We start from the raw sequence: 21,431 nt of genomic DNA on the forward strand, positions 1-21,431 counted from the left end.
CACAGAAAGAGAATGACTGACATAGGGATAGCTGATGGAGCATCAGCACTCCCAAGAAAGGGGGACAGGAAGAGATTCAGAACAGAGAAGGGTTAGCTTTAAACTGGAGGGAACGATATGCAAATGACACCACCCTTATGGCAGAAAGCAAAGAACTAAAAAGCCTCTTGATGAAAGTGAAAGAGGAGAGTGGAAAAGTTGGCTTAAAGCTCAACATTCAGAAAACGAAGATCATGGCATCCGGTCCCATCACTTCATGGCAAATAGATGGGGAAACAGTGGAAACTTTGTGAGAGATTTTATTTGGGGGGGGGTGGGGCGCTCCAAAATCACTGCAGATGGTGAACGCAGCCATGAAATTAAAAGACGCTTGCTCCTTGAAAGAAAAGTTATGACCAACCTAGACAGCATATTAAAAAGCAGAGACCTTACTTTGCCAACAAAGGCCCATCTAGTCAAAGCTATGGTTTTTCAAAGAGTCATGTATGGACATGAGAGCTGGACTATAAAGAAAGCTGAGCGCCAAAGAATTGATGCTTTTGAACTGTGGTGTGGAGAAGACTCTTGAGAGTCCCTTGGACTGCAAGGAGATCGAACCAGTCCATCCTAAAAGAAATCAGTCCTGAATATTCACTGGAAGGACTGATGTTGAAGCTAAAACTTCAATACTTTGGCTACTTGATATGAAGAACTGACTCATCAGAAAGACCCTGATGCTGGGAAAGACTGAATGTGGGAGGAGAAGGGGACGACAGAGGATGAGATGGTTGAAGGCCTCACTGTCTCAAAGGACATGAGTCTGAGTAAGCTCCAGGAGTTGGTGATGAACAGGGAAGCCTGGCGTGCTGAAGTCCATGAGGTCACAAAGAGTTGGACACAATTGAGTGGCTTAACTGAACTGGAGGGAAGGAAGAGGCACACAAGCTATTTACAACATTTCAGAAAGCCTTCTGGAAATTGCAATTAAATAAAATGTCAAGTTTCTTTACTTTTGGCAGGCATTAAATCAACTCTGCAGGCTAACACTGGTTATCACGTGCTGATCAGAAATTCTAATTTGCTGTTGATGACATCATAGAAATTTCCAAGATGTGATTTGGTAGACCGTATACTGTTAGCAGAGTTATTTATCTGTTTTTTTTTTTTTTTTTTTGCAATATCTGATTTAATTCTCCCAGCATGTGATCAACCTTGGATCAGAAGAACGACAGCCAAAATTAAGCAACCATTTCCAGGGAACAGTGCCTAGTGTTTGTACACTTATTTAGCTTTATTGCTTATTAGAATTACATCCATGACAGTGATGTATGTGATTTCATTTAAGTGTCAAAAATCTTTCAAGATATGGGGTCCATAGATAAAAACATAATAAAAAGAGTCCTTGGATGAAAAGAATTGGGATGACAAGATCTCTACAGTCCCATCATATCGAACACTTTAAGAGGGACCTGTACAAGTTCAGGAATGGCTAAACGGGAGTGCAAAGAACGCCTGAAAACACCCTAACTAATCAGGAACTCACTCAAGCATAAGAGGAAGCAAAAGTAAATAAGCATTCCCACATGGAAAGCAGCACAGGGGAAGCCAGAAAACTAACAAAATAAATAAAGTGGGGGACTAAGGAGTGTTTAACAAAGGCAAAGGAGCACTCCCTTTTTTGAAAACCACATTAACCAGCTTCAGGAGCATAAATGATGGTCCCGAGAACACATTTTGACGTCTGGCCCAACTACCTAGCCAACACTCGTGTAAATACAAAAAAGTGGAGTTCTTTTCTCACCAACACCTACATCAAGCAAGGCTCTTTTTGTACCTTCTACTCTGTTCATTCCAGAAGGGAGTGAATTCCAGTGTTATTGTAAAGAGCAATATTGCATAGGAACCTGGAATGTCAGGTCCATGAATCAATGCAAATTGGAAGTGGTCAAACAAGAGATGGCAAGGGTGAAAGTCGACATTCTAGGAATCAGCAAACTAACATAGACTGGAATGAGTGAACTGAACTCAGATGACCATTATATCTACTACTGCAGGCAGGTATCCCTCACAAGAAATGGAGTAGCCATCATGGTCAACAAGAGTCCGAAATGCAGTACTTGGATGCAATCTCAAAAAAGACAGAATGATCTCTGTTCGTCTCCAAGGAAAACCATTCAATATCACAGTTATGCAAGTCTATGCCCCAACCAGTAATGCTGAAGAAGCTGAAGTTGAACGGTTTTATGAAGACCTACAAGACCTTTTAGAACTAACACCCAAAACAGATGTCCTTTTCATTATAGGGGACTGGAATGCAAAAGTAGGAAGTCAAGAAACACCTGGCGTAACAGGCAAATTTGGCCTTGGAATGTGGAATGAACCAGGGCAAAGACTAAAAGAGTTTTGCCAAGAAAATGCAGTGGTCATAGCAAACACCCTCTTCCAACAACACAAGAGAAGACTCTACACGTGGACATCACCAGATGGTCAACACTGAAATCAATTGATTATATTCTTTGCAGCCAAAGATGGAGAAGCTCTATACAGTCAACAAAAACAAGACCAGGAGCTGACTGTGGCACAGATCATGAACTCCTTATTACCAAATTCAGACTTAAATTGAAGAAAGTAGGGAAAACCACTAGACCATTCAGGTATGACCTAAATCAAATCCCTTATGATTATACAGTGGAAGTGGGAAATAGATTTAGGGGCCTAGATCTAATAGATAGAGTGCCTGATGAACTATGGAATGAAGTTCATGACATTGTGCAGGAGACAGGGATCAAGAGCATCCCCATGGAAAAGAAATGCAAAAAAGCAAAATGGCTGTCTGGGGACGCCTTACAAATAGCTGTGAAGAGAAGAGAGGTGAAAAGCAAAGGAGAAAAGGAAAGATAAAGGCATCTAAATGCAGAGTTCCAAAGAATAGCAAGAAGAGATAAGAAAGCCTTCTTTAGCAATCAATGCAAAGAAATAGAGGAAAACAACAGATTGGGAAACACTAGAGATCTCTTCAAGAAAATTAGAGATACCAAGGGAACATTTCATGCAAAGATGGGCTTGATAAAGGATAGAAATGGTATGGACCTAACAGAAGCAGAAGATATTAAGAAGAGGTGGCAAGAATACACGGAAGAACTGTACAAAAAAGATCTTCACGACCCAGATAGTCATGATGATGTGATCACTAATCTAGAACCAGACATCTTGAAATGTGAAGTCAAGTGGGCCTTAGAAAGCATCACTACGAACAAAGCTAGTGGAGGTGATGGAATTCCAGTTGAGCTGTTTCAAATCCTGAAAGATGATGCTGTGAAAGTGCTGCACTCAATATGCCAGCAAATTTGGAAAACTCAGCAGTGGCCACAGGACTGGAAAAGGTCAGTTTTCATTCCAATCCCAAAGAAAGGCAATGCCAAAGAATGCTCAAACTACCGCACAATTGCACTCATCTCACATGCTAGTAAACTAATGCTCAAAATTCTCCAAGCCAGGCTTCAGCAATACGTGAACCATGAACTCCCTGACATTCAAGCTGGTTGTAGAAAAGGTAGAGGAACCAGAGATCAAATTGCCAACATCCGCTGGATCATGGAAAAAGCAAGAGAATTCCAGAAAAACATCTATTTCTTCTTTATTGACTATGCCAAAGCCTTTGACTGTGTGGATCACAATCAACTGTGGAAAATTCTGAAAGAGATGGGAATACCAGACCACCTGACCTGCCTCTTGAGAAATCTGTATGCAGGTCAGGAAGCAACAGTTAGAACTGGACATGGAACAATAGAGTGGTTCCAAATAGGAAAAGGAGTACGTCAAGGCTGTATATTGTCACCTTGCTTATTTAACTTCTATGCAGAGTACATCATGAGAAACGCTGGGCTGGAAGAAGCACAAGCTGGAATCAAGATTGCTGGGAGAAATATCAAGAACCTCAGATATGCAGATGACACCACCCTTATGGCAGAAAGTGAAGAGGAGCTAAAAAGCCTCTTGATGAAAGTGAAAGAGGAGAGCGAAAAAGTTGGCCTAAAGCTTAACATTCAGAAAACGAAGATCATGGCATCCGGTCCCATCACTTCATGGGAAATAGATGGGGAAACAGTGGAAACAGTGTCAGACTTTATTTTGGGGGGCTCCAAAATCACTGCAGATGGTGACTGCAGCCATGCAATTAAAAGACGCTTACTCCTTGGAAGAAAAGTTATGACCAACCTAGATAGCATATTCAAAAGCAGAGACATTACTTTGCCGACTAAGGTCCGTCTAGTCAAGGCTATGGTTTTTCCTGTGGTCATGTATGCATGTGAGAGTTGGACTGTGAAGAAGGCTGAGCACCAAAGAATTGATGCTTTTGAACTGTGGTGTTGGAGAAGACTCTTGAGAGTCCCTTGGACTGCAAGGAGATCCAACCAGTCCATTCTGAAGAGATCAACCCTGGGATTTCTTTGGAGGGAATGATGCTAAAGCTGAAACTCCAGTATTTTGGGCCACCTCATGCGAAGAGTTGACTCATTGGAAAAGACTCTGATGCTGGGAGGGATTGGGGGCAGGAGGAGAAGGGGACGACAGAGGATGAGATGGCTGGATGGCATCACGGACTCGATGGACGTGAGTCTGAGTGAACTCCGGGAGATGGTGATGAACAACAGGGAGGCCTGGCGTGCTGCGATTCATGGGGTCGCAGAGTCAGACACGACTGAGCGACTGAACTGAACTGAACTGCCTGGTGAATCCCATGGACAGAGGAAGCTGGTGGGCTATAAGTTGATGGGGTCTCAACGAGTCGGACTTGACTGAAGCGACTGAGCAAGGAAGCACTCTGTACTTTTGATATACATTCGCTCACTGGAACTGGGTAAACCCAGGATTTTTTTTTTTTTTTTTTCCTGTTTTCAAGAGAAATGGGCTTCCGAGCAGTGAGTTAAGAGTTAAGACTGGTCATCATACAGGTGGGTTGGTGCTAAGGCTGTCCGCAGTGTCTACACCTGGCTTGCATCTGGGGGGCATCCAGACTGACCAGAGAGCCTGTCCATAAGCCCAGGTGACACTGGGGTGGCCTTCGCATCCTGCTAGACAGTTTGCTGCTGCTCTGCTAAGCCGCTTCAGTCGTGTCCGACTCTGTGCAACCCCATAGACGGCAGCCCACCAGGCTCCCCCGTCCCTGGGATTCTCCAGGCAAGAACACTGGAGTGGGTTGCCATTTCCTTCTCCAATGCATGAAAGTGAAAAGGGAAAGTGAAGTTGCTAGACAGGTTTAGGGAGTAGAAAGCTCGTTGAAGGGTGTGTTGCGGAAGGAAGGAGGGCAACGATGTTTGCTTTTCTTCCGGAACGGTACTTCTATTGCCCCAACCTGGGCTCAGGTTGCTGCCAGTAAGCTAATTAAAAGCCCAGGAGTCGCGTTCGGGCTAGGGTGGAAGCCTGGTCTCCTCTCCTCACATCCCCATGTCTCTGCCGCCGCCGCCGCCTGCCGCAGGTGACCCGGTGACCCCGGAGGACAGTCTGGGGTCCCTGGCCCCGGAGGACTGGGCAACCGGACCCCCCTCGCAAGCGCAGCCTCTCTTAAGACAGGAGGCTAAAGGGGAGGAGGAGGAAGGGGAGGAGACAGGCGTCCAGGGCGCCTGGGGGAAAGGCACGGCGGAACAGCGGCGGCGGGGCTGGGGGGAGGCCGCCGAGGCGGCCGCGGCCGAGGAGGGGCAGGTGGAGGCCGGGGGCGCCGCGGGGCCAGCCTCCCCGGCGGGAGGCGCGGGTGGCGGCCGCGAGGGCTGGCGGCGGCTCCTCGCCTGGCTGCGGCGGCGGCAGCCCCAGTGCTGCCCCTGTGCGGCGCCCCTTCCCCGCTCCGCCGCGCACTGTTGTCATGGAGGAACCAAGATGGCGGCTCTGGCCTACAACCTGGGCAAGCGGGAGATCAACCACTACTTCAGCGTGAGGAGCGCCAAGGTACTGGCGCTGGTGGCCGTCCTGCTGCTCGCGGTGTGCCACCTCGCCTCCCGCCGCTACCGAGGTGAGCGCGCCCTCCCCCTGCCCGGGCCGGCCGGGGCGGGAGGCGGCGACGCGGAGGCTGGAGGCCGCCCCCTCGCCCGACACACGCCCACGCTCACGCGGCCGCCCGCGGCGCAACCAGCGGGCGGGGCAGGCGGTACCCCCACGTGCCCCCAGGTGGCCCGGGCGCCCCCGACCGAGCGAGCCGGCCCCCGTTCAGGCGGCCCCGGGTCGAGGGCCCGTGGTCCTGGGCACCCCCCCCCACCCCCACCGCGAGCCGCCAGTGCTGGAGTCGGGGGCGCCCGCCCGGGCCGGGCCCAGCGGGTAGCGGGGGTCCCGGCTCCTGCGCGGGCTGGGCCGGGGGACGCGCGGCAGGCCCGGGGCTCGCGTGCAGGAGGCGAGCGGGCGGCCCTCGGGGGGCCAGCCCAGGGCGCCTGAAGGCCAAGGCCGCCCGGCACGGGGGCACCTCGGCTCCAAGTGGGGTCGCCCAATTCTGCGCCTTAGGTGCCTGGCTTTTTAGCCTTTGTTTTATCCCGTCTCTGCCCCTGGAACAGCGGGGCCAAGCTGTTGGACAGCGGCAAGGGCTGCCCCATTTTCTTTTGCCGCCGAGTTGACAGCTGGCAGAAGATGCCCTTGGCCAAATGGAGGAGGTGTCACCCAGGCTTTGTGATTCAGAAACGTTTAAAGGGGTCTGGTTGCACACTTTATACAAAGTGAAGCCACTGCTGCCGATATTAGAGAAGAACTGACGGGTTGACAGGAGTTGAGGTGGGCAATGAAAAACAAGTTGGAAGCAGTCTGAGAGGAGGCCTTCGCTGTGGGTTTTGAAATTGGTGCAAAGAGTAAGGAAATATGACCTCATTATTTCAGAACGTGTTATTTTTCAGTAATCAAGGGCTATTTACTTGTCCTTCTTGATTTTTTTTCCCCCTTAATTTTCTCTGTGAGAATGTCACTAGGATAGAGGTTGACAGGCTGAGGGAAATTAACAAAGATAGGATCTCTTGTTTGTGGTTCTTGTAGTTTTGAAGCCATTATCTGGACAGCTCTTGGTGATTGTGAGATAACTGGTCAAGAGGTAATGTGTAATAGGTGCGCATTTAAGGTGTTTCCTGTTTGGCTTCACACCTACTTTGGCAAAATATCCAGTAAAGGGGGCACTGGAATCCAAACTCGCTTCTCATTTTAGGAAATCTTTAAAAGTAAAGGATATTTTGATTGGTTGTGCCGCTTTGTTTTCTGCAATGCTTGAGAATTAAAAATCTTACACTCTAGTAATGTACTGGATGAATAGCCCTTTATATAAATACACGAAATCGATTGAAAAAGATAAATTGCTTATACCCTCTTGGCCTTTTTCCTCCAGCTTCCCATAGATCACATTCACATGACCTGGCAAGACTGGTTCATTTGCTGTAAGAGAAGTCCAACACTTTCATATACAAAATAAAGCTAGCAATTTGATGCATTCATTTATTGTCATTTTAAAGAAAAATTTCTGACCACTGACATTTTATGCTATTTTGTTACAAGATGATAGTAATTTAACTCAATTTTATGTATGTGATAGTGGAGGTAACTTTCATAAGTGTGTGCTATGGTCCTCTAATGGCAACCCACTCCAGTGTTCTTGCCTGGAGAATCCCAGGGACGGGGGAGCCTGGTGGGCTGCCGTCTGTGGGGTCGCACAGAGTTGGACACGACTGAAGCGACTTAACAGCAACAGCAACAGCGTGGTCCTCCTATAAGTTAAACATCTGGTCCCCCCACCACCTCCCTTTTTTAATTGTGCTTTTGTCTTTTGATAAACGTGGTCCTAATTGCTATACATAGATTATACATTTCATCCTTTCAAGATCTGTCGTCCGCAGGGAAAATAGAATGTCAGATGGAACCTTATGAGTCAGTGTAGCAATCTGGGATTGTTTATAAAGCCTCCTCCAGAAGCTCAGCAGCAGCTTCTGTAGGTGCTTCAGTGTCTTGAGTGTGAAGCAGTACACCTGGTGTGTGTACATGCCCAAGCGGAATGTCAGGAACTTGAGCCAGAGATGGGGGAGGGGAAATGATCTTACCAGAAACTTTTTAGCCAGCCTCATGCTTTAGCAGTGTGAAACAGTCAGATGCAATGCTTTTCACACAAGGATAATCAAACACTTGAATCACAGCATCATAAATCTTTAGAATAAGAAAGGACGTTATATTACATATAGAGGTTTAGGCTATGTATTAAAATCTCCAGTGTGTGAGTATGGGTTTGCCTCAGGCCAGGAGAGTGAATGCAGTTCAAATACACAGATTCAGTATCTCTTGTTTTACAAACTAAAGAAAGTAAAAAATTGCACACTACAGAAAGCAAAGCTTGGCAAAACTACATGCTATCATTGAGCACTTATTATATGCCAGGTGCTGTTCTACTAAGGATTTTAAATCTTAACTCATTTTGTCTTTGCAACCAGCCTATGGGTAGATACAAATACTTCCCACTTCCTGCCCCCACCATTTTTAATATCCGTAATCAAGATGAGTTTTTAAAACTTTGATTGCATGTCAAAGTTTAATTGATAACATTTTTCCTACTGTTATATAAAATAATGGTGTATTTTATAATCAGTGGTCTTAGATTCAGAGAATTGCAGTATTATTTACATTTTAAAGATGAGGCATGAGAGGTTAAGTTGCCTAAAGACACACCATTAATCTGACTGAGCTAGGATTTAAAACCCAGTTGGTCGTGTCTCATACCATTATGTTATATTCTGTCTTTCTGGAGCCTCTTAGACAGTAGTAACGTATAAAAGGAGTGAGAAAGTGTTTTCCGTCAGAACATGGGTTAAATCATTTAGAAATACTAATTCAACCTCACAGTGCCAGCCAAAAATTGTCTTATTCATTTTCCAATAAATGGTGATTTTCTAGAAGTTCAATTCAGTCGCTCAGTCGTGTCCGACTCTTTGCGACCCCATGAATCACAGCACACCAGGCCTCCCTGTCCATCACCATCTCCCGGAGTTCACTCAGACTCACGTCCATCGAGTCCGTGATGCCATCCAGCCATCTCATCCTCTGTCGTCCCCTTCTCCTCCTGCCCCCAATCCCTCCCAGCATCAGGGTCTTTTCCAATGAGTCAACTCTTTGCATGAGGTGGCCAAAGTACCGGAGTTTCAGCTTTAGCATCATTCCTTCCAAAGAACACCCAGGGCTGATCTCATTTAGAAATGGACTGGTTGATCTCCTTGAAGTCCAAGGGACTCTCAAGAGTCTTCTGCAACACCGCAGTTCAAAAGCATCAGTTCTTTGGCGCTCAGCTTTCCTCACAGTGCAACGAGTTACATGTCTAAAACTTCAAAATCTGACCTGTTTACTTGTTCCTTCAAATCCTGGTTCAGATGTCACCAGCATAGAAGTAGAAATTAAGAATTCAGTGTTTCTACAGTAACTAGTACAGACTTACCATCTTGTATTATAATAATTTGTATCTGACTTCCTCACATAAACTTTGAACTTCCAAGGGTATTTTATTCATCCTTAAGTCATCAGAGCTTACCGCATAGTTAACTCTGTAACAGTTATTGGATAAACAGACTTTTGAAGTCCTTATTTCCTTCTCTTTGCCTCCTTGCATTTGGTTCTTTTGGTTTTAATTGAATTCATGTTCTAAAAGCATGTTCTGATCTTAATTTTAGAAAGTAGTGTTTTATGGGTTTTTTTTCATTATTAATATTATTTCACATAAAAAATGACATTTTAAAAAGTAGATATTCTTTTAGTTACTTTTTTTGTAAATTTTACCATTGTGGAATCACAAGGTATCCATTAATATTGTGATTACAGACTAAAGACATCATTTCTGGGATAAGAAGCCAGTATCAGTAGCCTTAAGAATAGTTCCAATCTGGTTAAATTTAGATTTTCTAATTGATAAAGTTAACTTGCTTCAAATGTCTTAGTTTTGTTGAATTCTAATTCCTTTCTGTCATAGGCATATTTAATGCAAATATGAAATAATACTGCATGGTTTGGAAAAATGAGTTCAAAGCTTCAGAAATTAAAACAAGAAGCAGCGTTAGGTCTCTCAGGCTTTCCCTTCTTTGGCTGCTAGAAAAATCCTGAGCTACATGACACCACTTGTAAAGAGGCACTCCTAGCTTATCTAAAGAAAATTGTAAATGGTGATTTTTCAACACAGAAGTATAACTTGCTAAGTTTGGGACAAATGAAATATTCTGCAGATCAGGTTGTAAACTTTATGATCTGGTATTTTCATGGTTGTTAGCAAGAAACATACAGCTTTGTCAAGATGATTCAGTCTAAAGGTGCAGTGTGCCAGAGGTATTCTATTCAATGACAAATATAAGCCTCAGTTTATTTAGCAGGTCAGGTGTTTTCTTTACTTGTTTTGTTTTTCAGGTTTGTTTGTTTTTTAACTTGTTTACTTACTTTGTCTGCTCTTAGTATCTTTCTGTTATAGAAAAATCATGCATAAAAACCTGAGACTTTAGATTGACAAACGAGAATGCTTACGCTTAAGATAACAGAATGAAGGGAAGACAGCCATTCATCTGGATAATCTTTGTATTAGAGATAGCTGGAGTAGATAATTCTATCCCATTAGTTGCTTTTTTTTTTCTTTTTAAAAATTCTGTTACTAACTTGATTTATCTGAGCACTTGGCAACTTTCATCTCACTGGTTGTATTAAGGTAGCTATCAAAATTATATGAAGCAATTGAAAATAATGGCTGTAGTATTTTGTTTTCTTTTGTTTGAGGTTCTTCTGGGTAAATTTTCAAAGGAAAATAATGTGCCAGCATATGTTAACATGTAGCTAGCATACATAATATAAATGTGTCACATTAATTGAACATTTAGATTTACATTTAGTGATTTGATTTTAAAACTGTTTCCTTCCCAGGAAAAGAACTAGTTTTAGAGAATAGAATTTTGCGGAGTTCTTTTGTTTTTGTTTTTTTTAGAACTAGTTAATTTATTTTTAATCAGGTATTATAGTATTTACTACTGTTTTTATTATTTTGCTGACAAATATGTAAAAGTCTGTGTCCTCATAACCTTTTCAGTTATCTACTTAGCAATTCTTTTACTTTCCTAACAGTTCTTCATATTACATTCTCTCTACTAAAATAGCTGGTGTAGTTTCTGTTTTGAGTAGACCTTAGCTGGCTTCCCTGGTGGCTCAGACGGTAAAGAATCCACCTGCAATGCGGGAGACCTGGGTTTGATCCCTGAGTCAGGAAGATCCCCTAGAGAAGGGAATGGCTACCCACTCCAATATTGTGGCCTGGAAAAGTCCATGGACAAAGGAGCCTGACAGGCCTCAGTCCATGGAGTCCCAGAGAGTTGGACACGACTGAGTGATTTTCACTTTAACTGATAAGTTACAGAGACTGTTTCAGATACAAGGTGGTTTTTTTTTTTAATTTGCATATATTATGAAGAGTCACTATTAACTAGCATTTATTCAACTACCTTAGTTGAATATTTTTCCCAGAAAGACCAGCTAGTTTTTAAAATGCAGTGTTCAAAATGTCTTTTGGCTAGTGACAACTTTAAATCTGTCTTGGTATGAGGTTTTTCTAATGTGGGGTCTTGAGATTAGAGCTTTTGTTTTCTACCAGCTGAACTACTGAAAAATAATGTCTGAGCAGTAATATTAAAGAGGGAAAGAAGAATTTGGCATTTTAACACACATTTTCTGGTGGAGAAAATTGGTTATTTTAAGACACTGGTGTGGCACTTCCATCTCCACAAAATCATATCAATAACCTATAGAGATGGTTAAACAAATAGCATAATCTAACACACTGAAGATTGATCCAACTTCTATTAAGAAACAGAAGTCAAGTAACAGCAATAAGAAGAAGGGATGAAGAAAGGAGAACTTTACAGAATGCCAGTTGTTTAAAACTTCTTATATGACTTTTTAATAAAATAAATGTGTTACTAACTTTTTGCTTGGTTTAATAGAGGTATTTAAAGAGGTAGAAGTGCTGTAAATATGGAATTTTCATCCTAATTTTAAACATTTACTGGATTTTTAATAGCATTTTACTATATGGCCATTATTTAAAAATGCAGCAGCATTGCTGTTTTTAGGAAATAATTGTGTGTTTCTATAGTCCTTTCTTTATTCCTCTGTGATTGTTTATGTAACTTAATTTTGTTTTTTAGAACTAGCATTAGTTTTTGATAATTGAAAAGAATTAAGAACTGATTATTTATAGTTTCCTTAGAGAGATGTTATTAAAAAATCTTTAAAATACAGAAAAAACTGCTTAGGCCACATCTGTAATTACAAAAATATAATAACTTATCGTCTACTTGCCTTATCCAGTTTTCACCAACAGAACGGTGTACTATTTTCACTTTCCTCCCTGTTCTGTTTTAGAGTTTATGACACTGTGGTATCAACATTTTCATTGTTTATGCTTGCTTGCCTTGTGTTTGTATCACTTTTTATCTGTGTGTTGTCCAGACAACTGGATGGAGAAAAGAGATGTGTTCTACTTAAAATATCTTTGGCTCTTTCCTATCTCCACCATTTTGTTCTGTAGTATTCTTTTTACCAGATTCTCCGTCCTGACCTTAACTATTTGTAAAACAAATAGAGATTGCTATTGACTGTTAAAGAACTGGAGATCAAATTTAAAAGCACATTAACTGTAACCCCACAGTTCATGTACACATCTCATTTCTCCCTTGTCTATTTGACATACTTGAACTTTTCTGATGCCTCCAACCCCCTTTTTAACCACATACATTGGTCATGTACATTAAGCTAATGTACAGTAACATGGCCAAAGGAAGTAGGGTAACCATCTGTCCCAGTTTACACAGGAGTGAGGAGGTTTGCAGATATGGGGTTTTCTGTTTGAAACTTCTCCCAAACACAGTGGGAGGAGTTTGCTGTCATCCTGATGGTGGAGGCAAGAGACAGTCGAGAGAAGTAGAGGATGGATATAAATAATAGCATTTATTACTGGTAATTGATCATGTGTATCTTCAGCCATCTTTTGACTAACAGTGTTACAAGTCTTTGTGAGATTGTAAAAGGACGACATTTTATTAACGCATTTTAAGCAGTTTTTACTAAGTCTTTCTCTGTTTGCACATTTACAGAGTAGGGATATAGCTCACTTCCTTCCAGGGAAGTTGTAAAAATCAGGGCGTCGATTTATAAAATACTTCAATATTTACCAGGTTTCTGATGTACTAATGCACGAAGTACTGTAATAGTTGAATAGGAAGTCATTTCCAGAGTCTTCTCTTCTATCCCTGAAACTTTTGTTTCCCAACTAGAAGTGATAAACAGACACAAAGGCTATTTTGAGGCAAGATGTCCCTATAGGGAAACTTGCAGTAGAAGGAACTGCCAAAGCGTTGCCATAGCATTGGGGATGAAGAATATTCTAGGTGATTTATCTGTACTAGTGCCTCTCATTGACTTCAATATTAATATATTAATAGTTGCTTTGCTTCTTATGGATGAGTCATATGTACCTAGAGGGTACAGTGAAGTGTAGAAAACTCTGTACTCTCTCAACTCCAAGGGTAAAATGGGATAGACAGCCAACGTATACAAATATAACTATTGTTAGCAGCATTACTATGTTTAATTATTACAGGCAATGATTCATGTGAATACCTTCTCTCAAGTGGCAGATTTCTTGGAGAGAAAGTTTGGCAGCCTCACAGCTGTATGATGCATAAGTACAAAATCAGGTAAAGTTTCTTCATTTATTATTTTTTTCTTCTTGTCTAAGATGGGTCTTAGTATCTGGTAGAGAAGTGTTAATAGAGCAAAGAAAGTGGCAGATGGGGCTTCTCCATGTGATGGTAGAGAAGTGCTGACAGGGCAGGAGTGGGGAATCCAAAGGAGTATTCCTGCTCTAAAGCATTAGGGAAAGCTTTGGACCAATCTGCTTTATCTCAGGTGAGAGAAAACAGGGGCCAAGGGCAATAGCCTGTGAATGAAGGACTTTTGCTTTGGGACTTGGATAGCTACCTCTTGCAGTTTTTCTGAGAGAGTGAGTATTAAGCACTTACTGTGGTTTGAGTACATATGAAACACTGAATCGAATTAATCAATCATACACGAACTGGTAGGTTAAACAAACCTGGCCACCTGTTTCTAAAACAACAACATACCTGTATATAATAATCCTGTACTACTTTCTTCACAAATTATGTGCTTTGAAGATGCCTGGGCTGATTTTCTGTATTCTAATTGATGTTTCCTTGTTGATTTCAGTGAAGCAAAGAACTGCCTCTTAGATAAACATATTGCATTTATTGGAGATTCCAGAATTCGTCAGTTATTTTATTCTTTTGTGAAAATAATTAATCCTCAATTCAAAGAAGAAGGAAATAAGGTAAAATCTGTCTGTTTCATTAGGGTGTTGTTTTAGCAGTCAGGCAACTGAATAGTTACAGGAGAAGTGTGCCCTTTCACGTGAACAAAAGAAAGTATAAAATTTTTAGTTTGGTTTTGGGAAAGGGAACGGGGAACAATTTGCCATTACGGAGCCATAAGAAAAAGAAGTGGTGGGTAAAGTATTGGCAAACCTTTTATTGACTTAAACTTTTTGTTTTCAGAAATATTAAAATTCTTTCCTTGGAAAAACTTAAAATTTTTTAGAAAGAATAAAGAAGAAATATCCCTTATCCTCCTTTTAATGTTTTACTATATTTCTTTTCAGTCTCTTTTTTTAAAAGACAAAATTGTAATAGATTAGCATGTACAATTTGATATCTTCTTTGCTACCACTTATCATAATTTACCATTTTATTATAAATCAGTGTAAGTATCTTCATAATGGCAACATACTAGTGAGTGGATATAATGTGATCCTATATAATCTTCCCTTTTCTTAGCTTTTTGTAGTTTTCTAATTTTTAATATTTTGTGATTTTAAAAAGGACATTTTTATTATATTTTTGTGTGAAAACTTTGCTTTTCAAATTATTTCCTTAGGATAGAATCTTTACAGTGCAAATATTAGGTTAAAGAATATAGTACTTTAAAAATTATTGATTATATTATTAAATTCTTTCAATCTACACTGTAATTAGCAATGTACATTGGAACCTAATTTTCTGTAACCTTTCTGGCACTGGACATTCATGCTATATAATTAAAATGACAGTGTGACAAATTTCTGCTCTTTTTAATTTCTCATTTTAGAAATGTTATCTTTAAAAAAACTAACAAGGATGAACATCTTTCTAAATGTTAATTTGTTAATTAGTTAATTTTTGTGAACTCTTTCATTGTATCTTTCTGTTTAATACATTTTTAAGTGATCTGAAGTTCTCATTTCTGTCTTTAATTGCATATGGTTGGGAGTGGAGAATAACAAGAAAAAAGTAAAGTACAAGGAAGTTCAGAATTGTAGGGTAGTAGCCCGTTAATTTATGATAAAAATCTGCCTGTACACATCACCTTGTCCAGTGGTAGGAAACTGAAAAATCGGGGACTTCACAGCTAACTAAGTAGTCTCATCATGATGATGGTTCAGTTCAGTTCAGTCGCTCAGTAGTGTCTAACTCTTTGCGACCGCATGAATTGCAGCACACCCAGGCCTCCCTGTCAATCACCAACTCCCGGAGTTCACTCAGATTCACGTTCATCGAGTCAGTGATGCCATCCAACCATCTCATCCTCTGTCATCCCCTTCTCCTCCTGCCCCCAATCCCTCCCAGCATCAGAGTCTTTTCTAATGAGTCAGCTCTTCCCATGAGGTGGCCATTGAGGTGGCCAAAGTACTGGAGTTTCAGCTTTAGCATCATTCCTTCCAAAGAACACCCAGGGCTGATCTCCTTCAGAATGGACTGGTTGGATCTCCTTGCAGTCCAAGGGACTCTCAAGAGTCTTCTCCAGCACCACAGTTCCAAAACATCAATTCTTTGGTGCTCAGCTTTCTTCACAGTGCAGCTCTCACATCCATACATGACTACTGGAAAAACCATAGCCTTGACTAGACAGACCTTGGTTGGCAAAGTAATGTCTCTGCTTTTGAATATGCTATCTAGGTTGGTCATAACTTTTCTTCCCAGAAGTAAGCGTCTTTTAATTTCATGGCTGCAGTCACCATCTGCAGTGATTTTGGAGCCCCCCAAAATAAAGTCTGACACTGTTTCTACTGTTTGCCCATCTATTTCCCATGAAGTGATGGGACCAGATGCCATGATCTTCGTTTTCTGCATGTTGAGCTTTAAGCCAACTTTTTCACTCTCCACTTCCACTTTCATCAAGAGGCTTTTTAGTTCCTCTTCACTTTCTGCCATAAGGGTGGTGTCATCTGCATATCTGAGGTGATTGATATTTCCCCCCGGCAATCTTGATTCCAGCTTGTGTTTCTTCCAGTCCAGCGTTTCTCATGATGTACTCTGCATAGAAGTTAAATAAGCAGGGTGACAATATATAGCCTTGACGTACTCCTTTTCCTATTTGGAACCAGTCTATTGTTCCATGTCCAGTTCTAACTGTTGCTTCCTGACCTGCATACAGATTTCTCAAGAGGCAGGTCAGGTGGTCTGGTATTCCCATCTCTTTCAGAATTTTCCACAGTTGATTGTGATCCACACAGTCAAAGGCTTTAGGAACTCTTGTAAGAAGAGTCCAGTAGCGATTTTCAACTAGGAAAAGCTAGTACAGATTTTAAAGCTGAATAATAGAAGATAACAAAGTAAACTTTTCATTTTATTTGATATCTATGAATGTACTTTGCATTCGTATTTATACATACAAAACTATACAGAAGATTTGAGACTATTTAATGAGATTCTTAACAGCTTAAAGCAAAAAAACCTCAGTAAACATTTAAAAAATAGATGTCTGAATTTAAAAAAATAGTTTTACTATTTCTAGGCTTAGAGGATTTGAAAATTGGAATAATGCCTTTGGCAACAGTTAGTTGAAAAAATGCTATAAAGGTTTAGTCCATGGCGAGAAGTAGCTACAATATGGTATGTTGTTCCTGAGCACTAGGTTTCCATTTTTTATTTTCCAGAGGTTCCTAGTTATCCCACAATTATTAAATAAGATACATTTTATTTTACGTACATTTTGCAAAGAAAGTTTTTTTATAGTTTTAAAGAGACAGTTATTGAGACAGTTATTTAGTTCAAACTACTGGTGGAGCATTTGCTAAATTGTATTTTACTTATTCTCTTCTCTCTGAACACCTTGAGGACAGAGATTGTGTGTTATCATTATTTTTAAATATGTTTCTTACATATTTCACAACATAGCCTGGCATGTTGTGAAATTTGATTAATTTTTTTTTAGCCTTGGTAATGGGATTCTTTAAGTGGAATAGGAGTATTGAAGATAATTTTTTTTAATTTCTTTTCTGTACTGAGGAAAATTTTTTAAAAAGAAGCTTTAGAGCAGGATTTTTTTTTTTTTTCCAAATTATATTTTGTAGAAGACTAGTTCTATAAGACGCTCTGGTCAAATAAGTTTGGGCAGAGGTGGATATCATATCCTCCTCTTAGATAGTTTTAGTTTAGGCTAGGATATTAAAAACTTGAGAAGTCTTGCAATGAAGAAAGCTGTTTGTGTTACTTCCAGCCAGAGGGCAAGCTAGATACTCTGGGGGCCCATTCCACCTCAAACCAACTAGATCCTAGATTAAAAAATACTTGTTGATGTATTTCTAGACTTTGAAATGGGGGGCACATCCCCCACAAAAAAGGAACAAACTGTGAGGCAAATCCAGCAATGGGAACAATAATAGTCAGTGTGCAGTAGAGATTTGGGTTGCCCTAAAGATAGGTGCCTGTAGATAATGCCCTGTATGTAGCAAACAAAGCTCTGAGCCAGCATGTTTCTCAACAGTAATATTGATAGCCAGAGGACAGTAGACTAATAGCTTTAAAGTTCTGATAGAAAGAAAGTTTTAACCTAGAATTGTGTCCCTAACATACGAATTCCTCTATTCTTGAATTATAGGACATTTTTAAATAACAACTATGAGGGTTACTGCCATATTAAACTTATACTAAAGAGTTTTCCAAAGAATAAACTTCAAGGAGGAAAATGATTCAGAAAAAAAAAATGATCCGAATTAATGGTTAAAGAAAATAAGAAACATGTATATGAATCTAAACAAACTATGTCAAATACTCTCTTTTTACACTTTACGAAAACACAGTACTAAAGAACTGACATAGCATATAAGTCAGAGAGAGATGAGCACAATTCAGGTGTTCTGATGTTCTCTTTACACTTCAAGGTATCATCTTCACTTAGAACTTAAGATGCCCTTTATTCCAAGGGCGAGGACTGGAAGGATAGAATTAGGGCGGGTAATTCCGAACCAGAAGAAGAAAAAATAAATGAAACCAGATTCATCTAATATCAAATATAATACATAAACATACGTACATAAGCACACATGTATGTGTGTACTCTGATACACATGTGAATACATATATATATAAATATTTATATTACATGTTAAAAAATCAGTGTTTAATTTTATGTTTATATAAAATATACATATGTGTGAGGGAGCTAGAAATCAAAAATTAGGATGGGAACATTTATTATCAAAATAATATAAGTAGTCTAAACTTGTCAACTAAACACAGATTTTTCAGACTGATTTCAGACTGACTGTCTACCATAGTGGGAGAATTACTCACTACTCATGTAATTAATGATAGTGCAAGTAAATAAGTAAATATAGGCTGTTAGTATGCTGATTTTATAAACTTATAACTCAGTGCTTAAAGAATACGCTAAGATATTGGAGAATGTCTTTCAAAGCACACATGAAATACTTATTTTGATCACATTTTGGTCCATTAACCAAGTCCTAACAGTATCAGGGAATTGGTACCATCTCTCTCTTTTAAGTAAGCTCCTTTATATTCTTATTCTGATAAAAATTCTAAAAGCGTACAATAAATGTTCCAGTGGTAAGGTGGTAGACATATTTCCATTAAACTCAGGATGTTCATTATTGCTGCTTCTATTCAGTATTGTATTATAGATCCTTAGGGAGACCCAGGTTCAATCCCTTGGTTGGGAAGATCCCCTGGAAGAGGAAATGGCAACCCACTCCAGAATTCTTGCCTGGAGAATCCCATAGATAGAGGAGCCTGGTGGGCTACAGTCCATGGGATAGCAAAGAGCCAGATATGACTGAGCGACTAACTCTTTCTCTCTCAGCCTAAGAAAGGTGGTACTTTGAAGATGTAAGGATTGGAAAGAAATAACTTGATATTTTATAATACAGTTATCTACATAGAAAATCCCAAAGAACCTATAGAAAATTTACTAGATATAATAAAAATTTTAACAATATAGCTAATTATAAGATAAATATATGAAAATTGATTGTACTGACTCAATAAAGCTGTTAAAAATTAATTGCATATCTACTTGTCAGGAATAGAGAGTTCAAAAATGTTATTTAAAATATACTCTGTGCAATAATAATAATAATTTTAAAAAAACAGTACATAGGAATAAGCCTACTAAATAAGCCTACATCTGTATGTATGCAGAAAGCTTAGAAAATTTTATTAAAAGACAATTTAGTTTTCTGAGGAACGTCCATACTGCTCTGCATAGTGGCTGTACCAACTTGCATTCCCACAAGCAATGTAGGAGGGTTCCCTTTTCTCCACATCCTCTATAGCATTTGTTATTTGTAGACTTTTTAATGATGGCCATCTGACTGGTATAGACTGGGACCTCATTGTAGTTTTGATTTGCATTTCTCTAATAATTAATGACACTGAGCATCTTTTCATGTGCCAACTGGCCATCTGTTTGTCTTCTTTGGAGAAATGTCTATTACGGTCTTCTGCCCATATTTTTATTGGATTATTTGGTGTTTTGTTGTTGTTATTATATATATATTTTGGAGATTAAGCCCTTGTCTGTAGCATCATTTTCTCCCATTCTATAGCATTGTCTTTTCCTGTTGTGTATGATTTCCTTTACTATGCAAAAGCTTGTAAGTTTGATTGTGCTGTGCTGTGCTTAGTTGCTCAGTCTTGTCCAATTCTTTGCAACCCCATGGACTATATCTCATCAGGTTTCTCTGTCCATTGGGATTCTCCAGGCAAGAATACTGAAATGGGTAGCCATGCCCTCCTCCAGGGGCTCTTCCCAACCCAGGAATCAAACCCAGGGCTCCTGCATTGCAGATGGATTCTTTACCAGCTGAGTCACCATCAAAGCCCAAGAATACTGGAGTGCGTAGCCTAACCTTTCTCCAGAGGAAGTTCCTGACCCAGGAATTGAAGCAGGGTCTCCTGCATTACAGGTGGATTCTTTACCAGCTGAGCTATCTGGGAAGCCCCAAGTTTGATTAGGTCCCATTTATTTATTTTTGTTTTTATTTCTATTTCCTTGGGAGACTGAGCTAAGGAAATATTGATAAGATTTGTGTCAGAGAATGTTTTGCCTATGTTCTTTTCTAGGAGTTTTATGGTATCATGGAGTTTTATGGTATCATTATGTTTAAGTCTTTAAGCCATTTTGAGTTTATTTTTGTGCAAGGTGTGAGGGCATGTTCTATCAGACAGAAATATAATTCAAAGAGATACATGCATCTGTCATAGCAGCACTGTTCACAATAACCAAAACATGGAAACAACCTAAATGTCCATCGACAGACGAATGCAGTGCATAAAGATGTGGCACGTCAATACAATGGCATAGTACTCAGCTAGAGAAAGGAACAAAATAATGCCATTTGCAGCAACATGGATGCGGCTAGAGCCTATTATATCAAGTAAAGTAAGTCAGAAAGAAAAATACGGATACTAACAGTAAGGACTGTGATGACAGAAATTTCATGGTCTAAAGGTACTGAGATCATACAGAGACTGTTCTCTTAACACTGTGAAATTATCTTAGAAATCAATATCAAAAAAGATATTTGAAAATAAACCACATATTTTCAAGTGCATTGTGACATTTACCAAGAGAGATCTTTGGCTTAGCCATTGAAAGCCTCAATAAAGTCAGAAAACAAAAAACGCAGAGAGTGATTGCAGAGAAGAAAGGATTTAAATGAGAAAGTAATATCAAAATAAGAAATTAATATCAAAAATACTTTTAAAAAGCCCATGTATTTGGAAATTAAGTGACCTCTTTTAAATGATGGGTGTATCTAAGAAGCTGTAACGAGGAAAATTAGAAAATATTTGTAACAGAATAAAAATGAAAAAAGACTGTACGAGAATTTGTTGCATGCAGCTGAAGCTGCTGTTTTGGATTTTGTTTTTTAGGGTCATTTTCTTCCTTCTTTTGTTCTCTTTTGATTTGATGACTGTGTTTAGTGCTGTGCTTGGATTTTTTTCTCTTTTGTATGTAAATCTTTTATAGTTTTTTGGCTCGTGGTTACCATGAGGTTTTGATATAGCAATCTCTATACACACGCACACACACACACACACACACACACACACACACACACACACACACAC

At 40.0% G+C, this 21,431-nt stretch overlaps 1 protein-coding gene across 2 annotated transcripts in view; it reads left to right on the forward strand.

Annotated features, from left to right (window-relative positions):
- Window positions 1-5,710: 5,710 nt before the first annotated feature.
- The window catches only part of CASD1 (CAS1 domain containing 1), a 53,565-nt gene continuing 37,844 nt past the window's right edge, over window positions 5,711-21,431 (forward strand). For both annotated transcript variants that reach the window (XM_040260445.1, XM_040260446.1), the window contains exons 1-3: window positions 5,711-5,986; window positions 13,604-13,700; window positions 14,230-14,350. In XM_040260445.1, the coding sequence (XP_040116379.1) occupies window positions 5,854-5,986; window positions 13,604-13,700; window positions 14,230-14,350 (351 nt within the window). In that variant the 5' untranslated portion in view covers window positions 5,711-5,853. The remainder of the gene's footprint in view (window positions 5,987-13,603; window positions 13,701-14,229; window positions 14,351-21,431) is intronic.

Source organism: Oryx dammah, unplaced genomic scaffold (assembly GCF_014754425.2).
Source record: "Oryx dammah isolate SB20612 unplaced genomic scaffold, SCBI_Odam_1.1 HiC_scaffold_18, whole genome shotgun sequence".
NCBI lineage: Eukaryota > Metazoa > Chordata > Mammalia > Artiodactyla > Bovidae > Oryx > Oryx dammah.